This window comes from Austrofundulus limnaeus, unplaced genomic scaffold (assembly GCF_001266775.1).
Source record: "Austrofundulus limnaeus strain Quisiro unplaced genomic scaffold, Austrofundulus_limnaeus-1.0 Scaffold167, whole genome shotgun sequence".
In the NCBI taxonomy this organism is placed as follows: Eukaryota; Metazoa; Chordata; class Actinopteri; order Cyprinodontiformes; family Rivulidae; genus Austrofundulus; species Austrofundulus limnaeus.
The window spans coordinates 755,285-772,369 of NW_013952569.1; the positions used below are offsets into that span (position 1 = coordinate 755,285).

Genomic DNA, 17,085 nt, shown 5'->3' on the forward strand with positions numbered 1-17,085 from the left:
TGACTTAGCTATCTCATGAGATAGCTAAGTCATATAAGTCATGAGATAGCTATCTCATGAGATAGCTAAGTCATAATTATGAGATACTATCTCATAATTATGACTTAGCTATCTCATGAGATAGCTATGTCATAATTATGAGATACAAGTTTTATTTATTTTTTTTATCAGGGTGGCGGAAATGGGCTTCCATAGCGAACAGAGGTGCCTGGATTAATTTTATTTTTGTCTTTGATGACAATGTTCTAACAATACTGCCAAAGACAGCTGTAGTTTGTGAAAATAATTTCACTTTGGAAACTTCTACCATGTCGGGGGGCGGAGCTAATGTAAACAAACGGGATAGGGGGGATGGGGGTTTCCATAGCAACTTCTGTATACAGCACGTTCTGGAGAGAGCTGAAGAACAGGAAGAACTGAAAAGGTGAAATTTCATTATTTGAGATTCTTTTTGTGAATTAAATCAAATGAACATGTTTTGTATAGCCCACAGATGGATCCTAACTTGTGCTAGGACCCCCATAATAGGCCCACTTTAAGACTTTTACTCAAGTAATATTCCTAAAGGAGACTTTAAATTTTACCAAAGTAACTTCTTGGTAAGATACTTGTACTTTTACTCAAGTATCATTTTGTGGTACTTTATACAACACTGAAAACAACTTATATGATATTCCTCTGCGTTTTCATTGGCTGAGCAGTGGGACTGCACCCAGAACACACCTCCACATACAAATGTTTTTATTTTTATAAATGCAAATTCTGTGGAACAGTAAATAAACCAAAGGGGAGTAGAGGATACGTTGTTTCAGAGAGTAAAGATAATTTAATAATAATTCTCAGTGTGATCAGAGACGCTGACGACTCCATCATGTTGCTCTTTATGTTGCTGCTCCTCAGCGGAACTCAAGGTAGTCATTTTTATGGCACAATGATGACCTACTACCCAAATAAAACTTATGCAAATGGATCCATCTCAGTAAGTGAAGCTTCTCTGTCATTTTTTGCTCCTACTTTAATTTGTTTCATTAAATTTAACCCCTTTTTCTCTAATCTACAGGTGATTCTTCGCTACAAGCTGAACTACATCTCCTGTGGACATACTGGTTCGTGGGTTTGCAGCGGCAACTGTGGGACTGAGACTCAGAGCCTCCCGGTCACCAACATTGATCAGAGTGATGATTGGTGTCAAAGAGAAGGAATCAACACTTACCTGGTTCCCAACAGCTCTCCACTTCAACTTGTGTGAGTCCACCTGTTTTTCTGACGAGTTCCAAAATTCAAGACTTTCTTCAAATAAACTTCAACCTACAGACATCAGGTTCTGTGCAACATTGTAAACTTTCTCAATATCTTCCTCACTAGATTTGCTGGTAGTGCCTGGGCAGGCAACCTAAATGGTGTTGGAAATTGGAGAGCGGTGACTGACGTTGATCTGAGGAAACGTTCTGACAGCAGCAAACCCAACACATCACCACAGACCACCATCCTCCCAGTTATCAGGTAGTTTCAGTCACGTTGGTTTGTTTGTTTTTTGTGTGCGTTTCAGCCAGCGTCTTCATGGTTCTGTGACGAGACAGTTAACAACAAAACTCACAAGAATTCTGACAAAGACAACATAATGAGGGAGAAGCGTCTGAAAAATGAGGCGGCTAAGATTGTTCTGTATTTGCAAGTCAAAAAGCATCAGAAAATTCCTCCTTTTTTTTACAGGAGGCATTTTGACTTTCAAATGAGGAATAACATCAAAACGTCACTACAACAAGTGCTCTTTGTGAAAGCATTAGGTGCTTTTTTTTAAAATAAGTGAGTACAGGAAACAAAATGTTTAAGTTAGAATCAAAAAAAGGTTAGTAGGTCCTCTGGATGGGTTCTTCTACCCATCCAGAGGACCTATAGGGGTTGGACAATGAAACTGAAACACCTGGTTTTAGACCACAATAATTTATTAGTGTGGTGTAGGGCCTCCTTTTGTGGCCAATACAGCATCAATTTGTCTTGAGGAAGACATATACAAGTCCTGCACAGTGATCAGAGGGATTTGAAGCCATTCTTCTTGCAGGATAGTGGCCAGGTCACTACGTGATGCTGGTAGAGGAAAACATTTCCTGACTTGCTCCCACAAAACACCCCAAAGTGGCTCAATAATATTTAGATCTGAAGACTGTGCAGGCCTGGGAGATGTTCACCTTCACTTTCATGTTCATCAAACCAATCCTTCACCAGTCTTGCTGTGTGTATTGGTGCCTTGTCATCCTGATCCACGGCACCGCCTTCAGGATACAATGTTTGAACCAATGGATGCACATGATCCTCCAGAATGGTTCGGTAGTCCTTGTCTGTGACGCGCTCATCTAGCACAAGTATTGGGCCAAGGGAATGCCATGATATGGCAGCCCAAGCCATCACTAATCCACCCCCATGCTTCACTCTGGGCATTCAGCAGTCTGGGTGGTGCGCTTCTTTGGGGCTTCTCCACACCGTAACTCTCCCAGATGTGGGGAAAACAGTAAAGGTCCACAGCCCAAGATTTGCGCTTCTTGCACCATTGAAACTGACGTTTGGCATTGGCACAAGTGACCAAAGGTTTGGCTATAGCAGCCTGGCTGTCTACATTGACCCTGTGGAGCTCCCAACGGACAGTTCTGGTTGAAACAGGAGAGTTGAGGAGCACATTTAATTCTGCTGTGATTTGGGCAGCCGTGGTTTTATGTTTTTTGGATACAATCCGGGTTAGCACCCGAACATCGCTTTCAGACAGCTTCCTCTTGGGTCCACAGTTAATCCTGTTGCATGTGGTTGGTCCTTCTTGGTGGTATGCTGACATTACCCTGGATACTGTGGCTCTTGAWVYATCACAAAGACTTGCTGTCTTGGTCACAGATCCACCAGCAAAACGTGCACCAACAATTTGTCTTCTTCTGAACTCTGGTATGTCACCCATAATGTTGTGTGCATTGCAATATTTTGAGTAAAACTGTGCTCTTACCCTGCTAATTGAACCTTCACACTCTGCTCTTACTGGTGCAATGTGCAATTAATGAAGACTGGCCACCAGGCTGGTCCAGTTTAGCCATGAAACCTCCCACACTAAAATGACAGGTGTTTCAGTTTCATTGTCCAACCCCTGTACTTAACTTTTTTATTTTTATATCTGGATTACTGTCACTCTTTTTTACCAGGACAATTTAAAGTTCCTGTGACCTGCATATCATTCAAATACAAAAAGACAAATAAAACAGCTTTATATTTAAGTAACTTGGCATAATACACATTATGTCAAACAGACATTTTGTCACATAAATGGCGTATTTTCTTTTGAATTTGTCTATGCCTTCACTATTGTTTGAAGTTGGGTTCACTCAGAAAAATGATTTGTTGAATTTACTTAACAAAGTTTTGTCAAGTGGTTCTACTCAACCAAGCTGTGAAAAGGTAACAAGATTTACACAATGTAAGTAAATCTTGTTACATTTACTCAACTAGATTGAGTGGAACAACTTGACATAACTTTTAGTAAATTCAACAAATCGTTTTTTGAGTGTTGAATTAAAGACTAAAATTCTGCAACAGAGCAGAAACATCAACTGAAATATTTGTGATGAATGAAAACAATGATGTAATTTAAGTACCTATACTTCAAATACAAAAGTGAAAGAAAAAGACTTTAAATTTGTGAAATTTGCATAATTCACGATTTTATCTATTTTGTCACATAACTGGCAAATGTTCGTTTGAATTTGTCTCAGCCAAAGTGAAACAGGAAGTGACATCAAAAGGGAAATTTTTAAGAAAATTAACTTCCTGGTTTTTGTTTATTAAAAGAAGATTATTTGAACTCTGACTCTTCATTTCTCTGACATAAACTGAAAATAATCTAAAGAAACATCAGATTCTTCTGTGTTGTTATTGTAGCCCTTTGTTCACATTCAGACATTCCCCTTTGACATCACTTCCTGTTTCTTCACAGGCAAATATCTCAACAACTGTTCATGCCAGCGGCAAAAAAAAAATTTCACTGAATGTTATCAGTAATATCTTTTCAAAAATACATTCATATTTATTGCAAAAAAAAAGTCACAGGCACTTTAAGTTGGAATAATTAGGTCAGCAGTTAGCTTGAACCTATCAAACATTGTTTAAATTAGAGCTGTAATGATCAGAGTTAATATCCTAAATAGCAATAAAAGATGGTCTGAAGCAAATAAAAACATATAATTTATATTTTCTTGCTCTTTCAGACTTCCTTCAAACTGTCAGAGAAACATAAACTTGTTGACCTTTGACCCTGATGGAGACAGAGTTAGATGCAGGTTTGGAAATGATGCGTTGTTGGAGTGTAACCCCTGCACACCACCGTCTGTCCTCAGCCTCTCATCAGTGAGTAACGACTGGTAATCTCATGTAGGGCTGGGCGATGAAAAGTGTATTTTATCACTAAACTCCTGGTGGTTGAGTTTTGGCTCCTGAGGGTCGGCCGCAGGCAGAGGAATGTCGAGTCACGTCTCAGATCTGAAACTGCAGCTGCCACCTCCATCTTTTTCAGCCTCACAAAATTTATTTTGCCTTTTATGTAAAAACAATATGTTTAGTTCATTCATTCGTCACAAATATTTCAGTCTATATTTCTGTTCTGTAGCAGAATTGTAGTCTACAATTCAACTCCACTTCCAACAGTAGAGAAGGCGTATACGCAGTCCAGGTGGTGATGGAGGACTTTCCCAGTCAGACCATCACCCTGACTCACTCCAACGGTTCACAGGAGGTGAAAACTCCCAGCAGTGCTATCAGCAAGATACCCATCCAGTTTGGCTTCAATGGTACTGTCCTGTTCTGGTTTTTTGGTTAAAAGATCTGCTTAAATCTGAAAAAAAAAGAAGAAAAGAGTCTGATCAGTGTTGGTACAATGTCTGAAGGCCATCTGAGCACCTCTGAGTTCGTTTCATTTATCATTTCAGTGGTTCCTGCAGTGCCGTCCTGCACTCTCGGTCTCTATGTTCCCGCTTTCCTGCCTCCAACTCCACAACACAGAACTCAGATCAACGCCACTGTTAATCAAACGGTGGAAATCCCCATCATCACTGAGGCTACTGAGTCAACGTAAGTCAAAATAAGTCATTTAGAGCAATTTTAAAGTAAACTGGAGAATTTGCATTTCTCCTGAAAATACAGTATTAATGCTTAATGCTGAAACATTTTTGCCAAAAAAATGCTGAAGTCAGGCTTTAAAAGCATAACAGTTAAATTGTTTGTTTGATTTGAACAGCTGACTTCTGCTGAAACAAAAGAGAAGTGAAAAAATAGTCAAAACAGCTATGCAGAACAGATATGTAGCTAAAATTAGCAGAAAATTATAAATATTAGCTGAAATGGTAATCAATTTAACTTTATTTATTGAACTGTGAGGTCCCTTTGACCTTTATATCAGTACGGGTGATCTTTGACTCATGTGTTGTCCAGCTGTGAAGTTTGACCTTTCTGTAAATAGTTATCATCAGAGTTATCTAAATATATGGGGTGACCTTTGACCCTGACCTTTGATCCCATGACCCTAAAATCACTAAAAATAATTGTTGACCCTCAATGTCCAGCTGTGAAGTTTGTCAATTCTTAGTTAAATAGTTTACAATTTAGAGCCATCTGAACTTAGAGGTGACCTTTAAACTTGACCTTTGACCCTGTGATCCTAACATCAAAAGAATCATCGTTGGCCCACAATGTGTTAAGATGTGAAGTTTAACATTCCTACGTTACACAGTTACAGAGTTAGAGCTCAAAGAAGAAAGTGGCCACCGACTGAGCGACGGCTTGTTTTAGCTTTGTTAGCCATCTTAAATTGCTAATTAGCTTTCAGCATGTGGTGGCGTGGGGATTGCTCTCGGCTACCGCCCCACTAAAATGTAACCGAAAATCTTTAAAAGTGATTCAGTTGAAGGTGAAAAAACGTAGCTGAGCACAAAACAAATTAAATTAGAAGAAAAGTAGCTGAAAATGCTAAAAAAAAAAGGCTAAGATTAGCAAAAAAGTAAAAGTAGAAGAAACCATTTTAAATTAGCAGACAGGTAGTGAAATTGTTTATTTAAATCACATTAAAAAAAAACAAGAAAAGATGTACAAATGATTGCAATTTGTTAGAAAATAGCTAAAGCAGCCAAAATCAGCAATAAAATAGTTAAAATTAGCTTAAAAAATTGAAATCAGCACAAAAGTGCAGAAAAAGTATGTTTGCTAAAATAATAATAATAATAATAATAATGATAATAATAATAATAATAATAATAATAATAATAAGCAGTAAGAAGCTGAAATTATCACAAAAAGGTGAAAATTAGTTAAAAAGTGACAAATTTCTAAAACGGCAGAAAATAGCTGAAACTTGCAAAAATCAGCTAAAAAGCATAAAAGGTTTAAATTGGCAGAAAGGAGCTGAGAGAAACCTAAAAATGTTTAAATCAGCTGAAGAAAACCTGAAAAGAGCATAAAGAGCAAAAAATGAGCAAAAAAACAAGTTGAAGGAAGCTGAATTTAGTAAAACGAAGTTGGAAAAAAGCAAAACCAGAACAAACGTAAAACATGCAGTAAAGATTTATGAAAAAATTTGAAGGATATTGCAAAAGCTACATATATTTTCACTGAAGTAAAAAATAGTCAAAAACGTTAAACAGCAAAAAATGTATGCATTGCTGCAATACCAAAAGTCATAGCACTCATAGCATAAATGAGTTGAACATTTTGAAATATGAGTTGTCCGTCCATTCGTCTGTTTTCTGCCGTTTATCTGGAATTGGGTCTCGGGGGCAGCAGCCTAAGCAGAAAGACCCAGACTTCCGTCTCCCCAGCCACTTAGGCCAGCTCATCTGGGGGAATCCCAAGGCGTCCCCAGGCCAGCCGAGAAACATAGTCCCTCCAGCGTGTCCTGGGTCTTCCTCTGGGCCTCCTCCCAGTGGGATGTGCCTGGAACACCTCACCAGGGAGGCGTCCAGGAGGCATCCTAACCAGATGAACCACCTCTACTTACTCCTCTCCACGTGGAGGAGCAGCGGCTCTACTCTGAGTCCCTCCTGGATGACTGAGCTTCTCAGCCTATCTCTAAGGGAGAGACCAGACACCCTGCAGAGGACACTCATTTTGGCTGCTTGTATCCGCGATCTTGTTCTTTCGGTCACTACTCAAAGCTCGTGATCATAGATTAGGATAGGAACGTAGACCGACCGGTAAACTGAGAGCTTTGCCTTCTGGCTCAGCTCACACTTCACCACGACAAACCGGTACAACGCCCGCATCACTGCAGATGAAGCACCAATCCGCCTGTCGATCTCGCGCTCCATTCTTCCCTCATTCGTGAACAAGACCCCGAGATWCTTAAACTCCTCCACTTGGGGCAGGACCTCCTCCCCGACCCGGAGGTGGCACGCTACCGGTTTCCAGCTCAAGACTGTGGTCTCGTATTTGGAGGCACTGATCCTCATCACGGCCGGTTCACACTCGGCTGCGAACCACTCTAGCGAGAGCTGGAGATCACGGTCTGATGAAGCCAATAGGACCACATCATCTGCAAAAAGCAGAGACGTGATTCTAAGGTCACCAAAAAGGATCCCCTTAACACCTTGGCTGTGCCTAGAAATTCCGTTCGTAAAAGTTATGAACAGAATCAGTGACAAAGGGCAGCCTTGGCGGAGTCCAACTCTCACCGGAAACGAGTCCGATTTACTACTGGCAATGCGGACCAAGCTCTGGCACCGGTCATGCAGGGACCTAACAGCCCATATCAATGGGCCAGGCACCCAATACTCCCGGAGTACCCCCCACAGGAGTCCCCGAGGGACACGGTCAAACGCCTTCTCCAAGTTCACAAAACACAGGTAGACTGGTTGTGCAAACACCCATGCACCCTCCAGGACCCTACTGAGAGTGTAGAGCTGGTCTGCTGTTCCACGACCAGGACGAAAACCACACTGCTCTTCCTGAATCCGAGATTCGACCATCTGACGGACCCTCCTCTCCAGGACCCCTGAATAGACCTTACCAGGGAGGCTCAGAAGTGTGATCCACCTATAGTTGGAACACACTCTGCGGTTCCCCTTTTTAAATAGGGGGACCACCACTCCGGTCTGCCAATCCAGGGGAACTGCCCCCGACGTCCACACAATATTGTAGAGTCACGTCAACCAATGCAACTCCACAACATCCAGAGCCTTAAGGAATTCTGGGTGAATCTCATCCACCCCCGGCGCCTTGCAACCGAGGAGCTTTTTAATCGCCTTGGTGACCTCGGCACCGGAGAATGGAGAGTCCAACCCAGGGTCCCCAGGCTCTGCTTCCTCATGGGAAGACGTGTCGATAGGATTGAGGAGGTCTTCGAAGTATTCCACCCACTGACTCACAACGTCCCGAGTTGAGGTCAGCAGCACACCATCCCCACTATATTGGCGTTGGTGTTGGTATTGTTGGTGTTGGTGTTGGTATTGGCATTGGTGTTGGTGGCGAACCCCCCCCCCCCCCCCAGACGCCAGAATATGAGTTTTTGAAATAAAACAAAAATTGTGGAACGAGTTACGGTAAGAAAAACGTGCAGAAGAAAAATGGATCATCTCAATAATAAGAATGATGGTAATCGATGATGTTTCATTGCCGCCCATGTGATTTGTGACAAAATGGTGACAGGAGGGACGCTGGCTATATTAGTAGAAGGGCGTTAGGTACAGTTAGAAAAGGACAGGTTGAGGAGGATGAAGGAAACATCTGAAAGAAGTATCTCTAATCGAACTCTGTGTTTTCTGTTTGTTAAAGATTAATGTCGATACAATTCAGCGGGCCGTACAACGTGAAGAAGATAACTTCAGGACCAGGACAGTACACTCTGAGATGGACACCATCAGACCTTGAAGGTGGACAAAGCCACCCAATCTGTTTTGTTGTTCAAGCAAAGTCAGTATCTTCTCATGTTTATTATTTAAAAATGCACGGAAAATGAAAACAACACGTTTGATGTCTCGGATGTAGAACATTACCTTTACCGTAAAACTGAGTAAAAATCCTGCATTTTAATAATAATAAATCTGTTCTGAATTACTCCCACAGTTACACCAGTGTTGTGTTACACTCTGAGTTTCGATGTGTTGTTGTGACAGTTCCGATAGGTGAGTGAAAATCTATTCATTTTTAAATCCCATGATGTATATCCTGCACTGATTGTGTTTCTGCTCCTCTCCTCTCCACAGTCCCACCAACACTTCGTGAGTTTGACAGTTTTTTTTACATTTTTTCACTGTAATCATCAGAAAAATAGCTGCAAATGAGGTCTGTGATAACGTTGACTCTCTGCTTCTAGATTTTCTTTATTTTCTGAAAATGAAGATCTCTACCACCATGTCACTGGAGAACAACAAGGACGTCATTGAAAAACTGGTTAGAAACTCCTGGAATTAACAACAAGCTGCAGACTGACAACAAAACATCTGTTTATCACATTTTACTGATTTTATCTGGGTTTTTTCTTCAGATCAAAGATGAGCTGATTAAACGAGGCCTGCCATCACACATAGGTGTTCACCTTCGGAGCAACGCTTCAGTGAAAGTGACAACAGCTGCCCCCTAGTGGCTAACTATGAGAATTTATCTGATCACTGTAGAACCAAATGTTTCATTAAGTGTAAATAAATAAATAAATAAATAAATAAATAAATAAATAAATAAATAAATAAATAAATAAATAAAKTCTGTTCAGTTTATGGAGCTAAAGTCACATGCAGATTAATCTCACTCCTTTCCCTCCTGATGGTCATTAGGGTCTCAGTTTACTCACATGCATGAATTAGAGAGAAACTGATTGGGTATCAGGCTCAGTGCTGCAGTGTAAGTTAAACTGGGATCAGAATTGTTTGTCAAGTGTATTTGGACATAGAAGGAATTAGCTTCATGGTTTAACAAATTAAAAAGTCCAGACTCATATATGCACACATATGTACACAGAGTGAACATGGACTAAACAGATGTGATGGGGTCTGGGATGTGTCTGTTATCAAAATGGTTCAATAAGTTTGCAAATCAAATGTATCTAATGACCCAGAAACTGTAAATTTGCCTTCTGTTTACTTTTCAGAAGTTATATTTGTTTATAAATTAGTATTTTTGTATTTTATTCATGGTTGTTGGGTTTGCTAAGTGACAGCAGAGACACAAACTGACCACAAGAGGGAGCTCATTAATAGATAATAGAGTTTAAACACAGCTTAAATACAAAAATATTAAACTATCTGACTGTGTTCAAGACAAAAACAAGAAAAATACCCAAAGAAAAGACAGAAAATTTCATTCAACCGCAAAGAAACTTAAACTTCATGCTGCTTTGTTTAAGGTTTGTTTGTCTTTTAATGACAGAAGATGTTGCTCTTACAACAATATGAATAAATGTTTTTATTTTGTTGAATGTTGTTTCTGTGATCTGTATTTATGATTTTATTCTTTTTCATCTCTGATGGTTTCCTCATAGCAGGTGAGCTGGTGTTTCTCATCACTCTGGTTAGTTATCTGTAGGTGTGGCTGATGGTAAACAGATGAAACGTGGGAGTGGAAAACAGCCTGGATGAGTACGTGGAAATGCTTCTGTCTCTAACAGCTCCAGGTCTTTGTGTGGAGACACTGACCCGTTCAACATGTTGCTGTCTGTGCTGCTGCTGCTGCTGATGATGCTGGTCAGCGGGACACAAGCTGGTTTTCTTGGCCAAATCTTCTCATGCATTGTTCGGGAGACGCAAGGAGGTGGAAATGAGGTAAGTTAGGACTCTTTATAATGTCTGGTTTCTGCTTTTTAAATGTTGATTGTACTGCACACCTCTATATTTTCAATCTACAGGATATTTCTCAAGAGAAGTTGAGTTACAGCTCCTGCCAAGAGTCTAGTTTTCTCAGCTGCCACCCTGCCAGCAGTTGTTACTTTATTGAAGAAAACATTGGAGAATGGTGTCAATCAGAAAGGATCAACAACTTGTCCAACAGTTTAACTTTAACTAATACCACGTGAGTCCGATGTAACTAAAGAGTGAAGAATTCAATACGTTGATTAATTATTTTAACTAAACATCAAGACTCTGTGTAACATCTGAACCCTCATCTTCCATTGTAGGCTTAGTACATCCAACTGGGTGGACAACATAAATAACATCACAGTCGGGACAGAAGTGTTCTACTGTGAACAGAGAAACCGGTCTGACATCGGTAAAGCCAACACAGCCCCGCAGACCACCATCATCCCAGTTGTGAGGTAACTTTGTTAGTTTCATCATAAATGCAGCAACATTTAAGTAAAACCTTTAGTTTCTTTCATTACCAGGAGAAAATCTTTGATTTTATGTTTTGTATTTTAGTTTTCTGATCAACACTCCAACAGTGATCCATAAGAAATGGAACAAACTGCAAAAACATTTTCTGTAAATCAGCTGTAACTGTAATTCATTACGTGAACCAAAATAAGATGCATTCATTGAATTTATTAATTTAGCATTAATTTGAGATTTTTCTAACTTTTTTAAGAACCAAAACCGAGACTACTAAATTTAAATGATCACATTCAATTCCAGCAGTTTTTCTTTTTATATAAAGTGGCCTGCAGGAAAGTAAAGGACCTTTGTGTAGATCAAATATGTATCCTTTCCACAAAAGCGAGACCATTCAGTGTTTAAAGAAATTGCTAAATCTCTACAGACTTTCAGTCGGCCCTCTGTGATCTTGGAGGTCTTCCAATGCTTTCTTAATGATCTTTCATTCACAAATGGGCAATCACACAGGTCCAGTGATCTCCGTTAATCACAGTTGGTCTCTCGGGGTGCACCTTTGGTCACACGATAAATGGTCACTAATGGTGTCTGCAGGGGGGTATGGGTTCTGTTGGTCTCAGTGTTAGGCCTCTGTAGTTCTTCAATTAAATTGCAAAATATATATATATTCTTTAGTTCCTCGTTGAGTGCTGAAGGATCATTGAGGTTTTTCCAGAAAACAATGTTTTTGAGGGCGTTTAGAGGCCGCTGAGACATTTGGCCAAATGTTGGTTGCTCAATGGTTTCCCAATGGTCTCTGTCCTGTGAAAAGAGCCCCTAAAGAGAACTGATTACACGTGGAAGAAGTATAAAATAACTGCGAGTGTTGGATCAAACAATAGAAGTGTTGCCAAAGAAACAATGAAAACAATGCAGTTAATTACTTGGAGTAACCAGTTTGTTAATTCATTGTTATATGTTTCATTTAATTTTCTCTGGGTAATGTTTTGCTGGGACTTGATTAAATTGACTTTTTTATGCTTATTTGTTGGTTTTTTGCTTTCAGAGTTCCTTCAAACTGTCAGAAAAATATTAACCTGTTGGCTTTCGACTCTAATGGAGACGAGATTAAATGTAGATATGCAAGTAGTTTCCTGTCAGAGTGTGACACCTGCACACCACCGTCTGTCCTCAACCTCTCCTCAGTGAGCATAGCTGTTGATATCAAGTTGATACAAACTAATAAAACCAAAAGGTTTAATGTTTTAATATTGGTCTTTTTTGTCCTCTTCCAGTCTTGTTCTCTGTCGTTCAGCCCGACTATCACCAGTGCTGAAGGTTCATATGTGGTCCAGATGATAATGGAGGACTTTCCCAGACAGACCATCATCCTGACTGATGCTTTTGGTGTTCCAACAACTAAAACAACCAGTGATTTCATAAGCAAGACACCCATCCAATTCCTCCTGAAAGGTTCACTTTTATATTCAGTTTGTGCTAATTTACAAAGAGCTGTGCTGGAATCAGAAAAATTTTATCTGCTTTATATGTTTGAAAAGTCCACTGTTGGTTTACAAGACAAGAACGACTGGTTGGATTATTATCTGATTAAAAGTATTAAATTCATCTTGTAGCAACAGTGAAGCTGCACAAAGCATCTGACAGAACTACTAGGTGTAGAATAAAAAAAAATGCCTAAAAGCTGAATCATTTGAAACTCAACCAATGCTTCATTGGTGTTTCCAGCTAAAAGTATGTAGAAGTCGTACATTTTCAGAGCTTTCAGGTAGAAGATTTAAAGAACTCTATATTGTTTTCAATGGGTTTTTCTAGGTATTAGTTATCATGTCTAAGTTTCTTGTCTTCTTGATTCGTTCCAGTTGTTCCTGCCGTACCCTCATGCACCAACGGCGTCATTCTGCCCACATTTCTGCCTCCGACCCCAGACCACCAAACTCAGATCTTTGGCACAGTAAATCAGACGCTGCAAATCCCCATCAGAGCTGAGGCGACTCGGTCTGTGTAAGTAAAAGGAAAACTAAAAGAGGTTAACAAAGGCCTCTGCCTCTGGTTAGACGAGCTTTTGTTCATTTTCAGGTGGTTGAGTTTGGAATTTAACCTACCCGTGATCTGTTTTGTCTCGTGATGTCAACGTGACGTATCACTCTTTTTCTCACTGGATTCCACATAGATTTTATACTTCCTTAAGGCCCTGTTAAACTATAACATTTTAGACAACTTATGAAAAATTTTAAAACATCTACATTGAAGACGGATTAAAAAAAATTAACTGGAAGCCTCTTTTAGGCGTGACCATATTGTAATGCTAACAAATTCATCAAGTATATAATTTTTATTAGTAATTTAGAAATAAAGAGGCATAAATTGATGGGTCTTTATCAGGAAATAATTCAAATTGACATGGGAAGCATTTGTAAAACACTAATGGATGTGAAGCTATGTGAATCTCGTTGTTTTTTTCATAAGGGAAAGAATTATGTAAACTAAAACAGACTAAATGAAAAGAAACCAAAACAATTAAAACCTTCCTCAAACATAAGAAAGTTTAAAGTCAGAAGAAACCAGCTGTCTAGTTCTGTTTGTAGCTGGAAAATGTAACAAAACAAAAACACCTGAAATGTTTATTTCCTATTTGTTAAAGGATCACAGGGCTCCTGTTCAGTGGACCCCATACCATGGTCAAGAGCCCAGCAGGACCAGGGAACTACAATCTGACGTGGACGCCGTCCGACACTGATTATGGATGGAGTCAACCCATCTGTGTTATCGTCCAGGCCAAGTCAGTTTCTTTACATTAACGTCACAATTGTTTAAAAAAAAACATTCAGGAAAAGGGACCTGTTAAAATACATCGCCAACTAGCTCAGGAGCTTTAAACATTTGTTTTACAGCTCACAAGTATTACATTATACAACATATCCAGAGCTTTATTATTGAATAACTCTCTTACTTTATCTAGTACTGCAATAGATTTAGCTATTTTTATTCTTAAATAATTTATCAATAATGATGCCCAAAGACTTCACCTCACTGACTCTACACAACTTAACACCATCAACTCTAAATGGAACATCAATGGCTCTCTTTCTATTACTGAATATCATATAATTAGTTGTATCTAAATTTAATGATAATTTACCAAGTTTGTGTTTTCACAAATTCTGTCTGCATCATTTCCAACAAATTTATCATCTGTATATATCAAATGTATAATCAAATAATACACATTTAAAAATCACTGACGCATTTACCAAGTCATTCACATATAAAATAAATAACTTTGGTCCGGGTACAGAACCATGAGGAACTCCATGTGGTGTTCAGAATTCAGATCTTACATCAGTTATTTGTACAAACCTTTTCCTATCTTTCTATCAATATCTCACCATAGACACTACTTCGTAAGCAATTGCCTTATAAAAACTATCTCGGGAGCTAACACCATATTGCCAACTATTCTTTAGTACAGGAGCTATGTCCATATAAACATTAGTTCGGGAGCTAACACTATACATTGCCAAGTACACATTAGCTCAGGAGCTAACACCATATTACCATTTACATTAGCTCGGAAGCTATTGCCATATAAACATTAGCTCAGGAGCTAACACTATATATCGCCAACTATGCTTTAGTACAGGAGCTATCGCCATATAAACATGAGCTAGGGAGCTAACGCCATATAACGCTAACTATTCATTAGCTCAGTAGTTACTGCCATGTAAACATTATATATCATAACAATTTCCACTTTAATAAACAGCTTTTTATTTTGCAGTTTCTCCGGATCGGTGTATCACTCTGATCTTCGATGTCTTCTTGTGACAGTTAACAGTAAGTGAAATTCTTTTTTTAAAATTGTCATCAGGTGTTTCCTGCATTAATGATGTTTCTGCTAATCTGTTGTTCACAGGCATAACTGCTGTACCTCAAACCACTGCAGCTGCACAAACTACAATCCCACTAAATTTAACTTCATCTGCACCAACTACAAGGACAACCCAACCCAATGTAACTACAGCTCCCACACCTACAGCCACAACAACTACAGCCCCCCTAGCTAACACAACAACTACAGCCCCCCCAACTAACACAACTACAGCCCCCCCAACTACAATAACTACTGTCTCCCCAAATACCACAACTACAGTCCCTCCAACTACCACAACTACAGCCCCCCCAAATACAACAACTACAGTCCCCCTAGCTAACACAACAACTACATTCCCTCCAACTACCACAACTACAGCCCCCCCAAATACAACTACAGTCCCCCCAAATACCACAACAACTACAGTTCCCCCAACTACAGCCCCCCCAAATAGAACTACAGTCCCCCCAAATACCACAACTACAGTCCCCCCAAATACCACAACAACTACAGCCCCCCCAACTACCACAACTACTGTCCCCCCAAATACAACAACTACAGTCCCCCCAAATACCACAACTACAGTCCCCGCAAATACCACAACTACAGTCCCTCCAACTACCACAACTACAGCTGCCCTCCTAAATACAACTACAGTTCCCCCAAATACTACAACTACAGCCCCCCCAGCTAACACAACAACTACAGTCCCTCCAACTACCACAACTACAGCTCCCCCAAATACAACAACTACAGTCCCCCCAGCTAACACAACCACATTCCCTCCAACTACCACAACTACAGCCCCCCCAAATACAACTACAGTCCCCCCAAATACCACAACAACTACAGTTCCCCCGACTACAGCCCCCACAAATACAACAACTACAGTCCTCCCAAATACAACATCTACAGTCCCCCCAAATACCACAACCACAGTCCCCCCAAATACCACAACAACTACAGCCCCCCCAGCTAACACAACAACTACAGTCCCTCCAACTACCACAACTACAGTCCCTCCAACTACCACAACTACAGCCTCCCCAACTACCACAACTACCACCGCCCCAACTACCACAACTACCACCGCCCGAACTACCACAGCTATCACCGCCCCAACTACCACAGCTACCGCTGCCCCAACTACCACAGCTACCACCGCCCCAACTACCGCAGCTACCACCGCCCCAACTACCACAACTACCACCACCCCAACTACCACAATTACCGCCGCTCCAACTACCACAACTACCGCCACCCCAACTACCACAGCTACTGCTGCCCCACCTACTGCCGCCCCAATTACCACAACTACCACCGCCCCAACTACCACAACTACCGCCGCTCCAACTACCACAACTACCACCGCCCCAACTACCACAACTACCACCGCCCCAACTACCACAACTACTGCCGCCCCAACTACCACAACTACCACCGCCCCAACTACCGCCGCCCCAATTACCTTAACTACCGCCGCCCCAACTACCACAACTACCACCGCCCCAACTACCACAATTACCACCGCCCCAATTACCACAACTACCGCCGCCCCAATTACCACAACTACCGCCGCCCCAATTACCACAACTACCACCACCCCAACTACCACAACTACCGCCGCCACAACTACCACCGCCCCAACTACCGCCGCCCCAATTACCACAACTACCTCCGCCCCAACTACCACAACTACCACCGCCCCAACTACCACAACTACCACCGCCCCAACTACCACAACTACCACCGCCCCAACTACCACAACTACCACCGCCCCAACTACCACCACCCCAACTACCACCGCCACAACTACCACCACCCCAACTACCACCACCCCAACTACCACAACTACCACCGCCACAACTACCACCACCCCAACTACCACAACTACCACCGCCACAACTACCACCACCCCAACTACCACAACTACCACCG

At 40.9% G+C, this 17,085-nt stretch overlaps 1 protein-coding gene across 1 annotated transcript; it reads left to right on the forward strand.

Annotated features, from left to right (window-relative positions):
- Positions 1 to 1,069: 1,069 nt before the first annotated feature.
- Positions 1,070 to 15,439, forward strand: LOC106523842 (uncharacterized). Its single transcript, XM_014017418.1, has 20 exons — positions 1,070 to 1,245; positions 1,366 to 1,503; positions 4,242 to 4,380; positions 4,678 to 4,820; positions 4,959 to 5,100; positions 8,791 to 8,928; positions 9,082 to 9,140; positions 9,222 to 9,236; positions 9,332 to 9,408; positions 9,503 to 9,577; positions 10,493 to 10,521; positions 10,619 to 10,772; positions 10,856 to 11,019; positions 11,126 to 11,263; positions 12,322 to 12,460; positions 12,551 to 12,728; positions 13,136 to 13,277; positions 13,918 to 14,055; positions 15,055 to 15,110; positions 15,180 to 15,439. The coding sequence occupies exons 3-20, from the start codon at positions 4,292 to 4,294 to the stop codon at positions 15,338 to 15,340; spliced, it is 2,037 nt and encodes a 678-aa protein (XP_013872872.1). The 5' UTR covers positions 1,070 to 1,245; positions 1,366 to 1,503; positions 4,242 to 4,291; the 3' UTR covers positions 15,341 to 15,439.
- Positions 15,440 to 17,085: the final 1,646 nt, after the last annotated feature.